This window comes from Macrobrachium rosenbergii, chromosome 19, assembly GCF_040412425.1.
Source record: "Macrobrachium rosenbergii isolate ZJJX-2024 chromosome 19, ASM4041242v1, whole genome shotgun sequence".
Taxonomy (NCBI): Eukaryota; Metazoa; Arthropoda; class Malacostraca; order Decapoda; family Palaemonidae; genus Macrobrachium; species Macrobrachium rosenbergii.
In genome coordinates, this window is record NC_089759.1 from 27,731,657 (window position 1) to 27,746,656 (window position 15,000).

The 15,000-nt window shown below is 36.5% G+C and overlaps 1 protein-coding gene across 3 annotated transcripts in view; it reads right to left on the bottom strand.

The window, feature by feature from the left end:
- Lgr1 (Leucine-rich repeat-containing G protein-coupled receptor 1) overlaps positions 1 to 15,000 on the bottom strand; it is a 291,303-nt gene that overhangs the window by 125,374 nt on the left and 150,929 nt on the right. For all 3 annotated transcript variants that reach the window (XM_067121367.1, XM_067121366.1, XM_067121368.1), the window contains 2 exons: positions 13,636 to 15,000; positions 9,114 to 9,230 (listed from right to left, as the gene is read on the bottom strand). The exon at positions 13,636 to 15,000 is cut by the window's right edge and continues 179 nt beyond it. In XM_067121367.1, coding sequence (XP_066977468.1) covers positions 9,114 to 9,230; positions 13,636 to 15,000 — 1,482 coding nt within the window. The remainder of the gene's footprint in view (positions 1 to 9,113; positions 9,231 to 13,635) is intronic.

The window sequence follows — 15,000 nt, forward strand, 5'->3', positions numbered from 1 at the left end:
TTCTTTCAGAGACGGCAAAAACCTCCCAGGTTATGCAATCCATCCCTCCAGAAAGCCTTCAGCCCAAAAGTTACTTTCTCATCTCCCTTAAAACCTAACCAACTGTTAACAGCTACGAGGCCCACCTTCGGCTACATTTGAGTAAAATTCCAACCACAGCTGCCATTTGCATAATTCTACTTAAATACAAACAAACCGACTCGAAATCAAGCTCCTCGACATGACTGACAAATAACAATGACTAAAATAAGTAAAGGTAAATGTTACTGAAACTTCCTTAAAAATGGCACAGTATGGAGACCAAGGTGCAGCCTTGAGATAAAAGAACAATGACTGAAGGCTAGTAAATAAGGCGCTAACTCAACCCAGGTGTCACATGTAGCGTAGCAAATTCTCTAATCAACTGAGCAGAACCTAATGGAAAAGGAGAGTGCTGAGCGCCCCAACTGCTCATCGAAGAATAAGGGAAAATCAACATAAATTACTGAAATTTTGATGGCTTGCTATGTTAGGCTTCATATATTATGACTATTTTGTCTCAAAATATTGCCAGTTTGCTTTGGTTACTGTCTATCCCATTACCTTTACGGAACAAAGGAAAATTCAAGTTCAGTAATAATTAACTAACAAACGTCCCTTGATTTAATAAATACTAGCAATAACGCGAGATATCAAAACTTAAGGTAAAAATCAACAAATACTTGACTTATCAGAGCCTTGAAAGTGCAGAATTAAAGGGAAAAAATTTTTTTTACATCGTTAATTATAAACCATCGATTAATCTTTTAAAATATTTTTGTTTTTGAGCAGATTAGTGTTCCAACAAAAATGGAGTGAAAAATTGCTGAATACATCCACGTGCATCAGTGGCTGATTAAAAGAGATGAACTTAAAGATATCAATTGCTTATGCAAAGCCGGAAGCTTATGTTAATTACAATCAATTAATGGTCATATTCGTAGAATATCGAGGGGACACAGAAGTAAATTTTTTATGGAACATAACAATTTTTATATAAATGATGAATTATCTATTTTTTTTAGACAGGTCAAGGGCATATAGAAATATGTTTATCAAAAATGAATATATAATTTTGATATAAATGATGAATGATCCATTTTTTTTAAACTCTGTGGAACATCCTCACTTTGCCAGTCTTCCCTATCACGCCTTAATTTCAATCAGCAACTCCAAAAACTGAAAAAAAAGCCTAACTTTACTGCTAAATCTTCTCGGCGGTCTTCCGAACATTTCGTTGAAAAAGAAGTCAAGTTCATTAAACATCTGAGAACGGAGAGAACTTTATTTCTTAGGCGATTCTATCCAACTTCTAGAAAGAGTATAAGCTAATAAATGGTAGAAAAATCAGCGCTCGTGATTAAACCCCATATTTCTTAGACGTTAGGTCAAAATTACATCACTTCAGGTCAGAATTAGGTCCGATCATCTGCTCGTATCGTGTTCCTTTAAGCAGCACAAAATTGTCATATAAGCAGGCTAGCTAGATAAAAGAATGGCTAGAATACGATAACATAAAGACTGAGTGTTAACTTGAAAAATTTTATAAATAGCAGATTAATTATCTAGAGCTATAGCTGTTTTCACCAGATCTGCTTAATTATAACCTGAACTGCAAGTAAGTCAAACCTCTAATATACGGAACAGAGGAGCAACAACGACTAAAGCTTTACACATGGTACAACCGACAGCACAGAGAGAGAGAGAGAGAGAGAGAGAGAGAGAGAGAGAGAGAGAGAGAGAGAGAGAGAGAGAGAGAGAGAGAGAGGAATGAATGGACACAGCGTCGTTAAGACCCCACATATGAATGAGACAAGTGTGAGTAACAGACGAACAGCTGGGACTGGCCAAGGAGCAGATGTTATTAATGAGAGGGGGAGGACACCTTCATGAAAGTCCGTACCTTAATTGAATAAGGTAAGGCTATATTGAGGGGCACAGGTAACAACTGCTCAATGATATATTAAATTCTGCAACATTCTGTTTTCCAGCTGAAGTTCAGATACCCACGGAGAGGTTCTTGGACGAAACAATGTCTTCTATGCTGCTAGCATTACAAGTGTCTGAGATAAATGCGGGAGCTGTGTTTTGCTGCAAGTTTTGTTATTTCTCCAAGTATACTGCATCCATGTCTTATCGGAGCAGAGTGGCATTACAGTTAAACTGAAATAAGCTAATGGTGTATTCCACCAGGTAAACAGAAAATGTATATTAGCCTTTCTGCATTGTGCCTGTAAGCCCCAATCTTCATTTTTTACTGTTGAGTGTTTTCTCTTTTTCCTTTCTCCCTTTTTGGGCTCTCCCTCGTTTCCTTTCCAATTTTCAGTACTCTAATTTCTATTCGTATAAAAAAGAACCCATCAAGTGAGCCCTAGTGACTTGGTGGACTTACCAGTCAATTTTATGGTAATTAATAACGATTCAGGTTCTATCATCTGACGTTTCTTCATGGGTGAGGTGTCCAGTGTCGAAAGAAATATGGAGTGATTCGCATTTGGGCTTGACTACTTCCTTACCTCTCGCGTATTTCATTAAAGTAGATAATACCGCTCGACAGATAGATCGAATATAGAATTTAGGCCAAAGACCAAGCGCTGGGACCTGAGGCCACTCAGAGCTGAAACGGAAACCGACAGTAAAAAGGTTTGAAAGGTGTAAGAGGAGGAAACCCTCAAAGCAGTTGCACTATGAATCAATTGTTAGGAGAGGGTGGAAAGTAAGATGGAAGAAAGAGAATATGAACGGAGGTGCAGTAAAAGGAATGAAAGGGATTGCGGCTAGGGGCCGAAGGGAAACTGCAAAGAACCTTAAGTAATGCTTACAGTGCATCGCAGGGGGTGCACTGATGGCACTATCCCGTAGGGGATAATACCAATCGGTATAGTTTTGATCAGCCATTACTGAAAAAATCAAAGTATCACCTTGCTGAAGCTTTAAACATTTTATTGAGAATTTTAGGACTGCTCTTAAAATACCTAAGAACAATAGATCCGAAATAAATAAAATATCTAAGAACAATAGATCAGGAATAAATAAAAAAAAGTTTTTGATAATGTTTTATAAGTTGCCAGCATTACATGGGGGATCTGAAACACATGGGAGCGGTGTTTTGATATGTTTTGTTATTCTCTTAAGTTTATTACATTCATGTCTCTTACCGCTGAAGTGTCATTAAAGATACACTACAATAAGATAATGGCGGAATTTTACCTCATACATGATTTAATACTCATCGGTGATGACTTTTCAAGAATTAATTGGAATACTGGATACCAAAAATAGCTTATAATAAAAGCGTTAATGAGAGTTATCGTGTTTTCGTTCATGGTCAATATCCAGGTGTTCCATAATATTATCATCATCATTATTAGTCGTCTTCTTCTTCTTCTTCTTCTGTTATTATTAGTTTACCTTTCCCGTAAAAATTAGTCTTACTCAAGTAATTTCGCAAATGCTTCATACTTATGATAAACCACGTAAAGAATGTTATTCAGCATACTCTTATCTAAGATTCTGTGGTGCGTCGAGTTCACTGTTCATAAACTACCTGTGTAACACACAGAAAAAATAATAATATAGATACACATTGCGTTTTATCATTATTATCGTTAAAAATTTATTTAACTTGACCACAAAGTCTATAATAGTACTCCAAGGTTTGTCCGAGGTATTGATAAGTATACTAGATGTGAAAAAACAAGTAACATTTAGTTTAAGGAGATGAACAGCCAGCTAAGGAGAGGTCAAAGGAAGTGGAATAAAATTAAGAGGCAGAGAGTAATGCAGCTGGCCCGAGGGGACGCCAGGAAGCACCTTTAGTATGGCCTACAATATGTCAAGAAAGTCGCACTGTAAACAGTAGGACTGAGAAGTAGACAGTATACAAATTGAAGGATTATAGAAATTTTGCATGTATTTTGAGTAGTTCAAGGAAATTCACTGCTAGATCCTTAGGTCTATTTCATACGCGCCCCAAGCAAGACAACAGTATTGTGGTTCAAGAATTGTAACGGAGAAACCAAACCAGGCACCAAATTCTGTAGGTGGAGATAAAATCACCAGATGAATTGTCCAAATCTAACCCTAAAGACTTTTTGCGCCAGGGTATTGACTGACTGACTGAATATAGAATTTAGGCCAAAGGCCAAGCACTGGGACCCATGAGGTCATTCAGCGCTGAAGCGGAAATTGACGGTAAAAGTTTTGAAAGGTGTAACAGGAGGAAAACCTCGCAGTTGCACTATGAATCGATTGTTATGAGAGGGTGGAAAGTAAGATGGAAGAAAGAGAATATGAAAGGAGGCACAGTAAATGGAAAGAAAGGGGTAGCAGCTAGGGGCCGAAGGCACAATGCAAAGAACCTTAAGCAATGCCTACAGTGCACCGCATGAATTGCACTGAAACACTAACCCCCTACGGAGGCACCAGGGTATCGAGAGAGGGGTTCACATGCATCTTACTGAAGTCCATCTAAGTATACCTCAAAGTAGTAGAAAGCTTCTTCTCTAGAAGGAAGCCTTCAGAGAAATAAAGACAAGTGACGATGCCGCATTCATTCTTTAGCTCTGAAGTAAAGACAACCCGCCACTCAAAATGCTCGCCACCGTCTGTGAGCTTCTAGATATTGTCTCTCCTTTCCAGAACCTCTGTTATTACCTTTCCATCGTTATATTTCTTATCTCTACAATCCTCCCCGTTTCCACCTTCCTTACTCCAGATACAATATGGACAGTCAACTCTAAGTTCCTCGTTGGACGAGTCGATATCGTTCTCGGCTAGCACTTTGCTGGGCCTGCGTTCGGTTCTATGGCCGATCAATGAAGAATTGGAGGAATTTATAGAAATTTATTTCTCAGTATAATGTGGTTCGGATTCCACAATAAGCTGTAGGTCCCGTTGCTAGGTAACCAATTGGTTCTTAGTCACGTAAAATAAGTCTAATCCTTCGGGCCAGCCCTCTCTAGGAGAGCTGTTAATCAGCTCAGTGGTCTGGTTAAACTAAGGTATACTTAGACAGTCAATTCTAACGCTTTCCACAACGAATTTCATTTGGTGGTAAGGGTCCGGGTCCAAATATCTGCGCCTTTCAAATATATATTGCTTAACTGATTAAAGCATAATTGTCGTTATTTATGGATCTCCGGTATATATTATATATATATGTATATATATGTATATATATATGCATATATATATATATATATATATATATATATATATATATACATATCCAGATATATTTATATATATATATACTATATACATATCCATATATATATATATATATATATATATATATATATATATATACATACACATACTGTATATACATACACATACGATTAACCTTAAAGAACAGATAAAACCGAATGTGTGAGTAAAGACTGATAGCAGTGAAGTAATAGATATTTAAATGGTAAATAAGTGTTATATAAAAGTTAAATAAGCCGAAGATGTACATAAGAGTGTTTTCGAACTAGCGAGCTCAAACCAATATTCGAAGGCTAGGGCTCAGTTGCTATGGCATGTTGCAAGGTTTGGTTATCTGAAACCTTCGAATAGGACGCTGCTCGAAATCAAGTTATCTTGTTATTTCCTCCATGTCAGTTATATAATAGTTATGTATAACATCATAAGAGTACAATGAATAATGTTATACACGTGGAACATTTAGTTAAGTCTGAACTGGAGGAATTCAGTGTAAATAAAATGTTGGGCTGAAATCCACGTATGAGATGCTACGCAAAACACTGTCATTTTCTTACTTCATTTATTTCAGCGAGTTTTTCATTCACGTAAAAAGCCAGAAGAATACTAGTATTAAGATTAAACATATTTTTTAAACGTACACATTATTATTATTATTATTGTTGTTGTTAAAGAAGAAGAAGAAGAAGAAGAAAGAAGTTGAATAAAGCGAAAAAATCAGGAACTACAATTGAAGATTTCCACAATACAGATTTCTCACATTTGGAAAAATAATCATAAGCCATGGTGAAATTATTGAATGGATGAATACATCAAATAACACTGAATTTATTATATATATATATATATATATATATATATATATATATATATATATATATATATATATATATATATATATATATATATATATATATATATATTATAATACATATATAATTATTTTTCCAAATATGAGAAATCTATGTTGTGGAAATCTGCAATTCTAGTTCCTGATTTTTTCGCTTTGTTTAAACAACAACAACAACAATAATAATAATAATAATAATAATAATAATAATAATAATAATAATAATAATAATAATAATAATAATAATAACGAAGACCGAGAAATATACAGAGACAGGAGAATGAAAAACACGAAGACCCAGAAATATACAGAGAAAAATATACAGAACAGAGGAACGGCACAACAAACCAATGCACGGACAGTACATGAGACAGACTAAAGAACTGGCCAGCGATGAAACATGGCAATGGCTACAAAGGGGAGAACTCAAGAAGGAAACAGAAGGAATACTAACAGTGGCACAACATCAGGCCCTAAGAACCAGATATGTTCAAAGAACAGTGGATGGAAATAACATCTCACCCATATGCTGGAAGCGCAATATGAAAGACGAGGCCATAAGCCACACAGCAAGCGAATTTGTCCGGCGCTTGCACAGAACCAGTACAAAAAGAGGCATGATTAAGTAGCAAAAGCCCTCCACTGGAGCCTGGAGCCTGTGCAAGAAACACCAGCTAGTTTGCTATAAGTGGTACGAACACCAACCTGAGGGAGTGATAGAAAACCATCGGGCAAAGATCCTCTGGGACTATGGCATCAGAACAGATAGGGTGATACGTGCCAATAGACCAGACGTGACGTTGATTGATAAAATCAAGAAGAAAATGTCACTCATTGATGTCGCAATACCATGGGACACCAGAGTAGATGAGAAAGAAAGAGAAAAAATTCATAAGTATCAAGACTTGACAATAGAAATAAGGATATGGGATATGCCAGTGGAAACTGATCACCACTAGCCACGATCCCAAGATCCCTGAAAAGGAATCTAAAAAAACTAGATGCCGGAGTGGCTCCAGGACTCATGCAGAAGAGTGTGCTACTAGAAACAGCTCACACAGTGAGAAAAGTGATGGACTCCTAAGAAGGCAGGATGCAACCAGGAACCCAACACTATAAAAACCATCCAGTCGAATCGGATGACTGTGATAGACAAAAAAATAAAAAAATAATAATAAATAGATAAAAAATAAATATAATAAAAAATAATAATGATAATAGTAATCTGTACGTTTAAGAACTATATTTAATCTTAACATTAGTATTCCTCTGGCTTTTATGTGATTGAAAAACTCAATGAAATAAATGAAGTAACAAAATGACTGTTTTGCGGAGCATCTCATACGTGGATTTCAGCCCAACAACTTATTTACACTGAATTCTTCCGGCTCAGACTAACTAAATGTTCCATGCGTATAACGTTATTCATTACATTCTTATGATGTTTAACATGAACATTAAAAAAGTGACATGGAGGAAATAACAAGAAAACTTTATTTTGAGTAGCGTCCTATTCGAAGATTTCAGATCATCGCGAAGTTTATCTGCTGAGTCTGGCCCCTTTCAAGTCACTCGACTTGAGGTCACAAGAAGGGACATTCAAGAGAGGGAGTCACTTTTGATCACTCGGGGAAGATTGCGAGATTCAAAAACCAATCTCGATCGCCCAATACCTCATTTAATAAACCAGCAACCCATAAAGTTCTCGTCTGCCTAGAGAGGCTATATTTTTCTGGATCGCAGATTAACCTGCGTATTTCGTCTTGAACTGGTTTTTTGTTGTTGTTTTGGTTGTGTTGTTAAATTGAGCTGGTCTTGGACTGCATGGGTTTCTTGGGCGTAGAAGATTAACGTTTTTCGGAACTGAACAAGTTTTCAACAGACTTTATGCAGTATGAAGTCAGACTTCCCCTTAAATTCTTAATACGGTTTATTAGGGCCTCCAGAACAAAGCATTACAAGAAACGTATTTCATTATTGCGTTAATGAAACAGAGACAGAATTGTTTGATCCACAGAGCAAACCGGGGGGTTCTTCATGGACCACTTCCGGAGAGGAGGGGGCGGCCTTTCTTCGTAAAAAGGAAATTTTTAGACTGTAGCATTTAGGAAGTATTTCAATATATCAAACTGAAAACAGGAATAATTAATACTAAGCCTAAATTGCTTTTATATCTTCCAGATCCTACTTTTCGTTTGCAAAAGAAAAAAGAGAGAGAAAGAGAGAGAGAGAGAGAGAAAAAAAACAGGCTACTTTAAAATTCTTCCGCGTTTTGTATGACGTCGAGTGGGGCCATTTTCCAACCTTTGCACGGGGCATTAACAGGACGGGAAACGTCTCTGCATACTGAATATCTACCCGTATGGTTTTCATTGCCATTGTGATACTTAGCCTAGAAAATGGCTTAATCATTTAGAAATATGGATTGATGATGCTTCTTTGATATAATGATACAAAACAATGAATGTTATTCAGAGCAATATTGTTCATCTGTTATATCTTTTCAGAACACTTTCAGAACTGAAGTAACAGCCAAACGATATTTTCCGTTAACAACTACGCCTTCACGGGTCCCTCCATGTTTGTAAGATGTAAAATGCAGAAAAAGAGATGCATTTTTAACAAGATTTTCTCGTGCATTTTATACCGATCGGTAAAATAGAGAGGACGGGTGATTTATTTTGACATACACATATATATCACATAATACTATCAATACTTGCAAGTCTCTTAGTAAGTCGATTTCTCACTGAACTCAAGACCGCGTTGCAATGACTTTCTTATATTACGATACATTAATCTGAACCTTTACTAATGTTTGTAGCAAAACCAAATAATACACACACACACACACACACACACACACACACACACATATATATATATATATATATATATATATATATATATATATATATATATGTGTGTGTCCGTGTGTGTGTGTATACAAACATTTATATGCATACATGTGCGTTTGCGTGTGTGAACTGTAAATACACACAACAGATCGGCGAACTGCAAACATCATTTTACTTACATTCTGAACACCTCCTCCGAGAGATTAGCAGGAATAGACTTCATGTTTGGCCCAGAGCAACTGCACTCTACCTCTGGGCGGGGGGGATCCGTCCCCCAGCAGCCGCAAGTGGAGTCACTGGAAACAAAGGAATTAAAGTCCGTTATTGTGTCATATAAACAACATTTGAAACATCCCATTTTAGAAGAGCGCAACAACATTTTTTTTTTCTAAACTAATTTACCGGTTAAACATCATCATCCAATACTTTTCACGAGAGACAGAAAGAGTAAATTTACTGCTTTATTCTAAGAAATTTCGTTTTTCTGAGCTTATTGTGTTGTTTGTATTTCATTCTCAATTACACACACAGGCTATACATTAGATATATATATATATATATATATATATATATATATATATATATATATATATATATATATATATATATATATATACACTGTATATATATATATATATATATATATATATATATATATAATATATATATATATATATATATATATACATATACATATACACACACACACACACACACATATATATATATATATATATATATATATATATATAAATCAATTGACATATAATACATTTATATAGATATCAAACATATATATAATATCTATTCATACATACATACATATGTATCAATAATAAATGCACACAAACGCATACATACACACATACATACAAACATATACATGTATATATATATACATAAATAATGCAAACATTTGTATTGCTGACGAACTACCGTCCCACATCAATTCACTCAATCTTAATTGGGTGAACGGTTGCGTTATTGACCAACAAAGGCAAGATGGAATTAAATGGCCGACCTGGTCCATTAAAGTGTGAATCAGGATGCAAGTTATTACCAAGGAAACTTGAGCCTGAGTGAACATAGGTCTGTTTATGAGGCAATAGCGACTATTATTATTATTATTATTATTATTATTATTATTATTATTATTATTATTATTATTATTATTATTATTATTATTATTATTAATTATAAATTCGTTTCCATACAAGTGGATATAAATGTGATGTGCTCACATTTATGCTGAAGCAAGGAAAATAGTCCTTTAATATGGTTAAAGAGGCCACTGAAGAAAAAATCACATATGTGAGAAACAAAAATAAGATGGACAACAGGGTGCAGATCAAAGTCAATGAATGCTTATGCTAAATTTTGTAAACAACAAAAATATATTTAACAGCATGTGAAAATGAATGTATTTATGATAAGTGTAGACTCAGCTATATTTAACATCATTGTATACATCCTTACGAAGACTGAAAAAAGAATAATAATAATAGTCGAAACAAAGACTTGCTAAAAGCCGGAGGTCTAAACCAAATGGAGCCACTTCCTTTAAAGGGGAAACTGCGAATGGTGAAAAAAAAATCAACATACTTAGCTTCAACAAATTAATCCCACTTTCATTCCATTACCAATAAAGAGGGCAAAGTAAAATCTCCGCATTCAAAGAAGCAATTTCACTTCTACTTCACTTTTCAGCACTCTTAGAGGAAAAAGGATGAACGACCTTCAAGATTAAACATCATGAATTCTTCGCATCTCAGCGTTACTTGAATGTCAATAATCTGGGAAATGAGTAACACGCATTCACAAGTAATGCAAACGGTAGCGGTTTTCCCTGATGAAATAAACTTCATGGGAGCTAGCCAGGTTAAATATCTCCTGATGGTGGTCTTCATTATAAGTGCCACTGTTGGGAAAAAGGAAACCACACTTGGACAAATTTTTCGAAATGACGCAGATCCAACGTTCAGACAGAGCAATATTCCCAAAACAGCGAAGAAAAATATCTGAACCTAGTGTCAATCTACACCATAATTACAGTTTTACAGATCTATAAGTAAGTAATGTGTTAAAAATACGAACATAATAGCCTGACTTCCTCACAGTGCTAGTAAATGCATCAGTAATTTCAATTATTGTAACATCCGTTTTGACTGACATGGTACCATGCCAAAATGCCAATCCTGAATTACCGCTATATCAGTTTATCAACTCCAACCATTGCTGTTTGGAAGTTCTACACCAGAATTATAGTTTCTGATAGCAGAGTTATCCATTTACCTGTTGGGCTCCTGCTAAGTGACCAATCGCTTCAGTACATTTGCATCTCTATTCATTTACCCTAAAGTTACTTGTAATTGCTCTCAACTTAGGATAAGAGTGAAAATGCTCATCAAAACACTGTTCCCAGAAAGAGGTACCATAGGATACTAGGCTGACATACTGGCATCCACAGCCTCTATCATCTCTATCAGAAATGACAAAACTATCTGAATAAATGTTGTGAAAATTCCTTCTCCCTAGAAAGCTAAAAAGAGCTCCAAATGGATATTTGAGATATTTTATCCTATTCTAATTCAACGTCAAAAAATAAGACCGCTTTCTCTGAACGTCTCTTAATGGAAAATACTTTTGAAACATCTGTCATAAAGAGCTTCAGTTTTTCGACACTTCGATACAAAAACTAGAACAGTGTCTGGCAAGCTAAATACTGTATAGGCGGCCTTGATCTTTTCGGTATGCGTTACTTCACACAGCATGAGACCAGGGTTTAGTCCAGTGAAGGTGAAACGACTTTTGTCCGTTCCCTGAAAATTCCGTTGTATCTCGGTTAGCCTGAGAAATAAATTATGTGCTTTGTGGTTAAGCGACTGTGGGTAGTCTCGGGTGATGTGGGGATTGTGGGTGAAAGGGTACGAGAATAGAAACCACACACCAAAAGAACTGCTCAGTCCTCGAAAAATTAACGCCTCTGGGCACACCTCTTCTATGGGGAAACAGCGAAAATGTCGTTTATACAATACAGATATATATATACTATATATATATATATATATATATATATATATATATATATATATATATATATATATATATATATATATATATATATATATATATATATATATATACACTAAAGGAGTGAAAATGTGCAAGAAATAACAGATAATAAATAACAACAAATATTAAAAACTGGACCCTAACCTGACACTGCTGAGGGCATTTCACAGAGCACATGGCACCACTCACTTACGTGGCGCCTTCGATAATGTAGCCCAACCCACCAGCCACAACAAGGGCACAGACACTCCAATCAATTAAGGAAAACATAATTGAAAGGAGGGGACGCTGAACGCCCCCCACCTGCCCGAAAACAAAACATAATTGAAAGAAGGGGAAAACTGATGGAGGTAAAAAAAAAAAAAAAAGGTTGAAGGGCAGAAAAAAAATATGGCATAACCTTTTATATGTTGTTGTGTTCCGGGTCATGTTAAATCAAATGGCCTGTGAGTGTTTGTTTTTTATTAGGGAATAACGAAGGGATGTATGTTAAAAGTCATTTTTAAACTATCTTGGTTTTCTAAACTATAACCACTTTCCCATCAAGTTAATTGCTTAATTGCCCAGCGTATTTTGTTATGTATTGGTTTCCGAGACATGAAATTATTTATTCTAGAGAAAAGTCTTCAGTCAGTCTAAAACTATGCAAATAAGGTGTGTTCGAAAATATTCCCAGATGGCATATTAGTTTTAGGAAAACGGTGTGTTCGTCAGAGAACCCCAGATAAAGGAACAATATCTTCCGCCAACAAACATTGTTATTATATTATTTAATTCAGAAACACCTGAAGCGCCATTCATACAACAAATAAATTTCCACAAGATGGAAACCATATCCTACAAATCAGAGAAGAAAGAAAATGAATAAGATAAAAGTGAGGGAAGATAAATAATAGCTTAAAAAGAGGCGGAAAGTGCTCTTCAAAGCCTTCTCCAACAAAAAGCAATTCCGGGAATCTGAGAGGCCACGGCACACAAGGTACAAGAAAGCCACTGGTTGCAAGGTTCCACATCGCGTAAAAGTCACAAAAAGTACCAAGGCAACAGTCAGCTCCCCAAAGCATAAATGGAAGGGCGTTGGATTTCTTCTTAGAACCACCCATCTAGCCTATGCATTTGAAAGCAAAATGACCTAAAAACTAAAATTTGAAAGAAGTGTACATTAGGCTCAGTAGAGCAACATCTAAAGAAAGTTATAATTGTGGTATAAAGGGAACCATACAGTACCGAGCCACACATTTTCATAATAATGTCATCCCAGAAGAGATGAACATACACGTATGAAAGTTACAGATACCTTCAGCTATTTCTATATTTTATATAGAACCAAAATATAGTAAAAACTGCAGCAAGTTCGAATTTTAGGTCATTGTTATGAAATCATAAAAAGGAATGACAGTCATCTCGTTAGCAATACAAAAGAAATGCATACAAATAATTTTGTAATATAATTACAGATTTTATTAAAGTATTAAACGTCATGGAAGTTGCTCAAATATTCCACAAAACTGCTGTCTAGGCATCAAGTTGGAGGTTAATGATGAAAAATCAATTTAGATAATAAGCAAATGGTACAACTGACATAATAACGCTGGCTTTTATCAAATTTTGGACATTTTAGTGTCTTACCTGTTCTGTCCAGGAACTGCAAGGCTTTGCATTGGGAAGTCATCCATGTTAATCATCCGATTATTGCCTCCATACTGGTGAGAGTGGTCTGATTCTCCCCAATAGTCGTCTGGGTCATAATAATCGTCGTTCCTCTCACTTGCGTCATAACCCTCCAGTGGATACCATTCCACAGGGTTTTTTGTATATTCGCCTGCATAAATGCGACTGCTGTTTTTGACCAGAGAGATATTCGTTGCTAGGTTACTTTCTGGGTGACTGTAGTTGGCTCCTGCCATCTGATTATCCATATTCTTATTCCTAGCTTTGCTTAATTTATCATCTAGGTTGCGTCTGCCTCGACCTCCCACCTTTTCTAAATAGAATTTTTTTTCACTACTTATATGAGAGATCGAGGAGTTCCTGATGTCCCCGTTCTCTTTCCTTGAGGATTTATGTGGATGGTTGTGTTTTCTGTATCTCCATCTGATGTTCGACAAATAATGAGGGGTTGTTAACTTTTGCCTCCCTGCATCTGAAGATGGAATATCCCGCGGTGAAGCTAATCGATCATGGTGATTAAAATGGCTTCCCTTCAAAACATGGTTCTCGGTGCCATCCCTACTTTCCTGAGGTGAATCCTTAATAACGTCGTCTGTCGAAGAGTTCTCCGACAGCATGTGAGGATTAATTAAAATTTCTCCAAGTTTCCCCCCATCAGTTTTCCCTAATGGGAAAACCCTATCTCTCGGCAATGCTTCTTGAAATTGGAAATGAGGAGAGGCCTTCTTGTTTGCCGAAATCGCCCTTCCCTTTCCTCGGGGAAAAGACCCCTCGCGTTTCCCGTTTTTCTTTTGATTAAAGCCCTGTTGCCCTTGACCACCAGCCCTTCCTGAACTTCCAGCCCGTGCTACTTCCGCCTTGGTTAGTTGGCGGCTGTATGTTCTTCTCGCCTCCGTTTCCATAATGGAGAACCCACGTTCGAGTGCCTTATCCCCTTTGGCGGCGTTACTCACTCCTCCCCTTAATGATATTTTCTCGAATTCGAGTTCCTTGTCATCCCCTCGAAATTCTCCGGCCTTGCGCTCGTTGCCGAGCTTCCTCTGAGAAGCCTCTTTATTGTTCGTGCTCTTTGGGAAACTTCTCTCTTGTTCTCCTTCGCCCCCTCCTCCGTCGACCCCTCCTTTCTGTTTGTCAACATTTTGGAAATGCGTCACGTGGCTGTTGCTTTGCTCGCCATCGTATCCATGGCTAACCTGCAATGCAAGGCTGATTTTCTCTCTGGTCGTCAGATAATCATTTATGGGCTGGGGATTATTGTGCTCAAGAACGGCCATCTGGGGGTCAATCAGGACAGCATTTCGACCTTTTTGTGGGGTTCCCGGG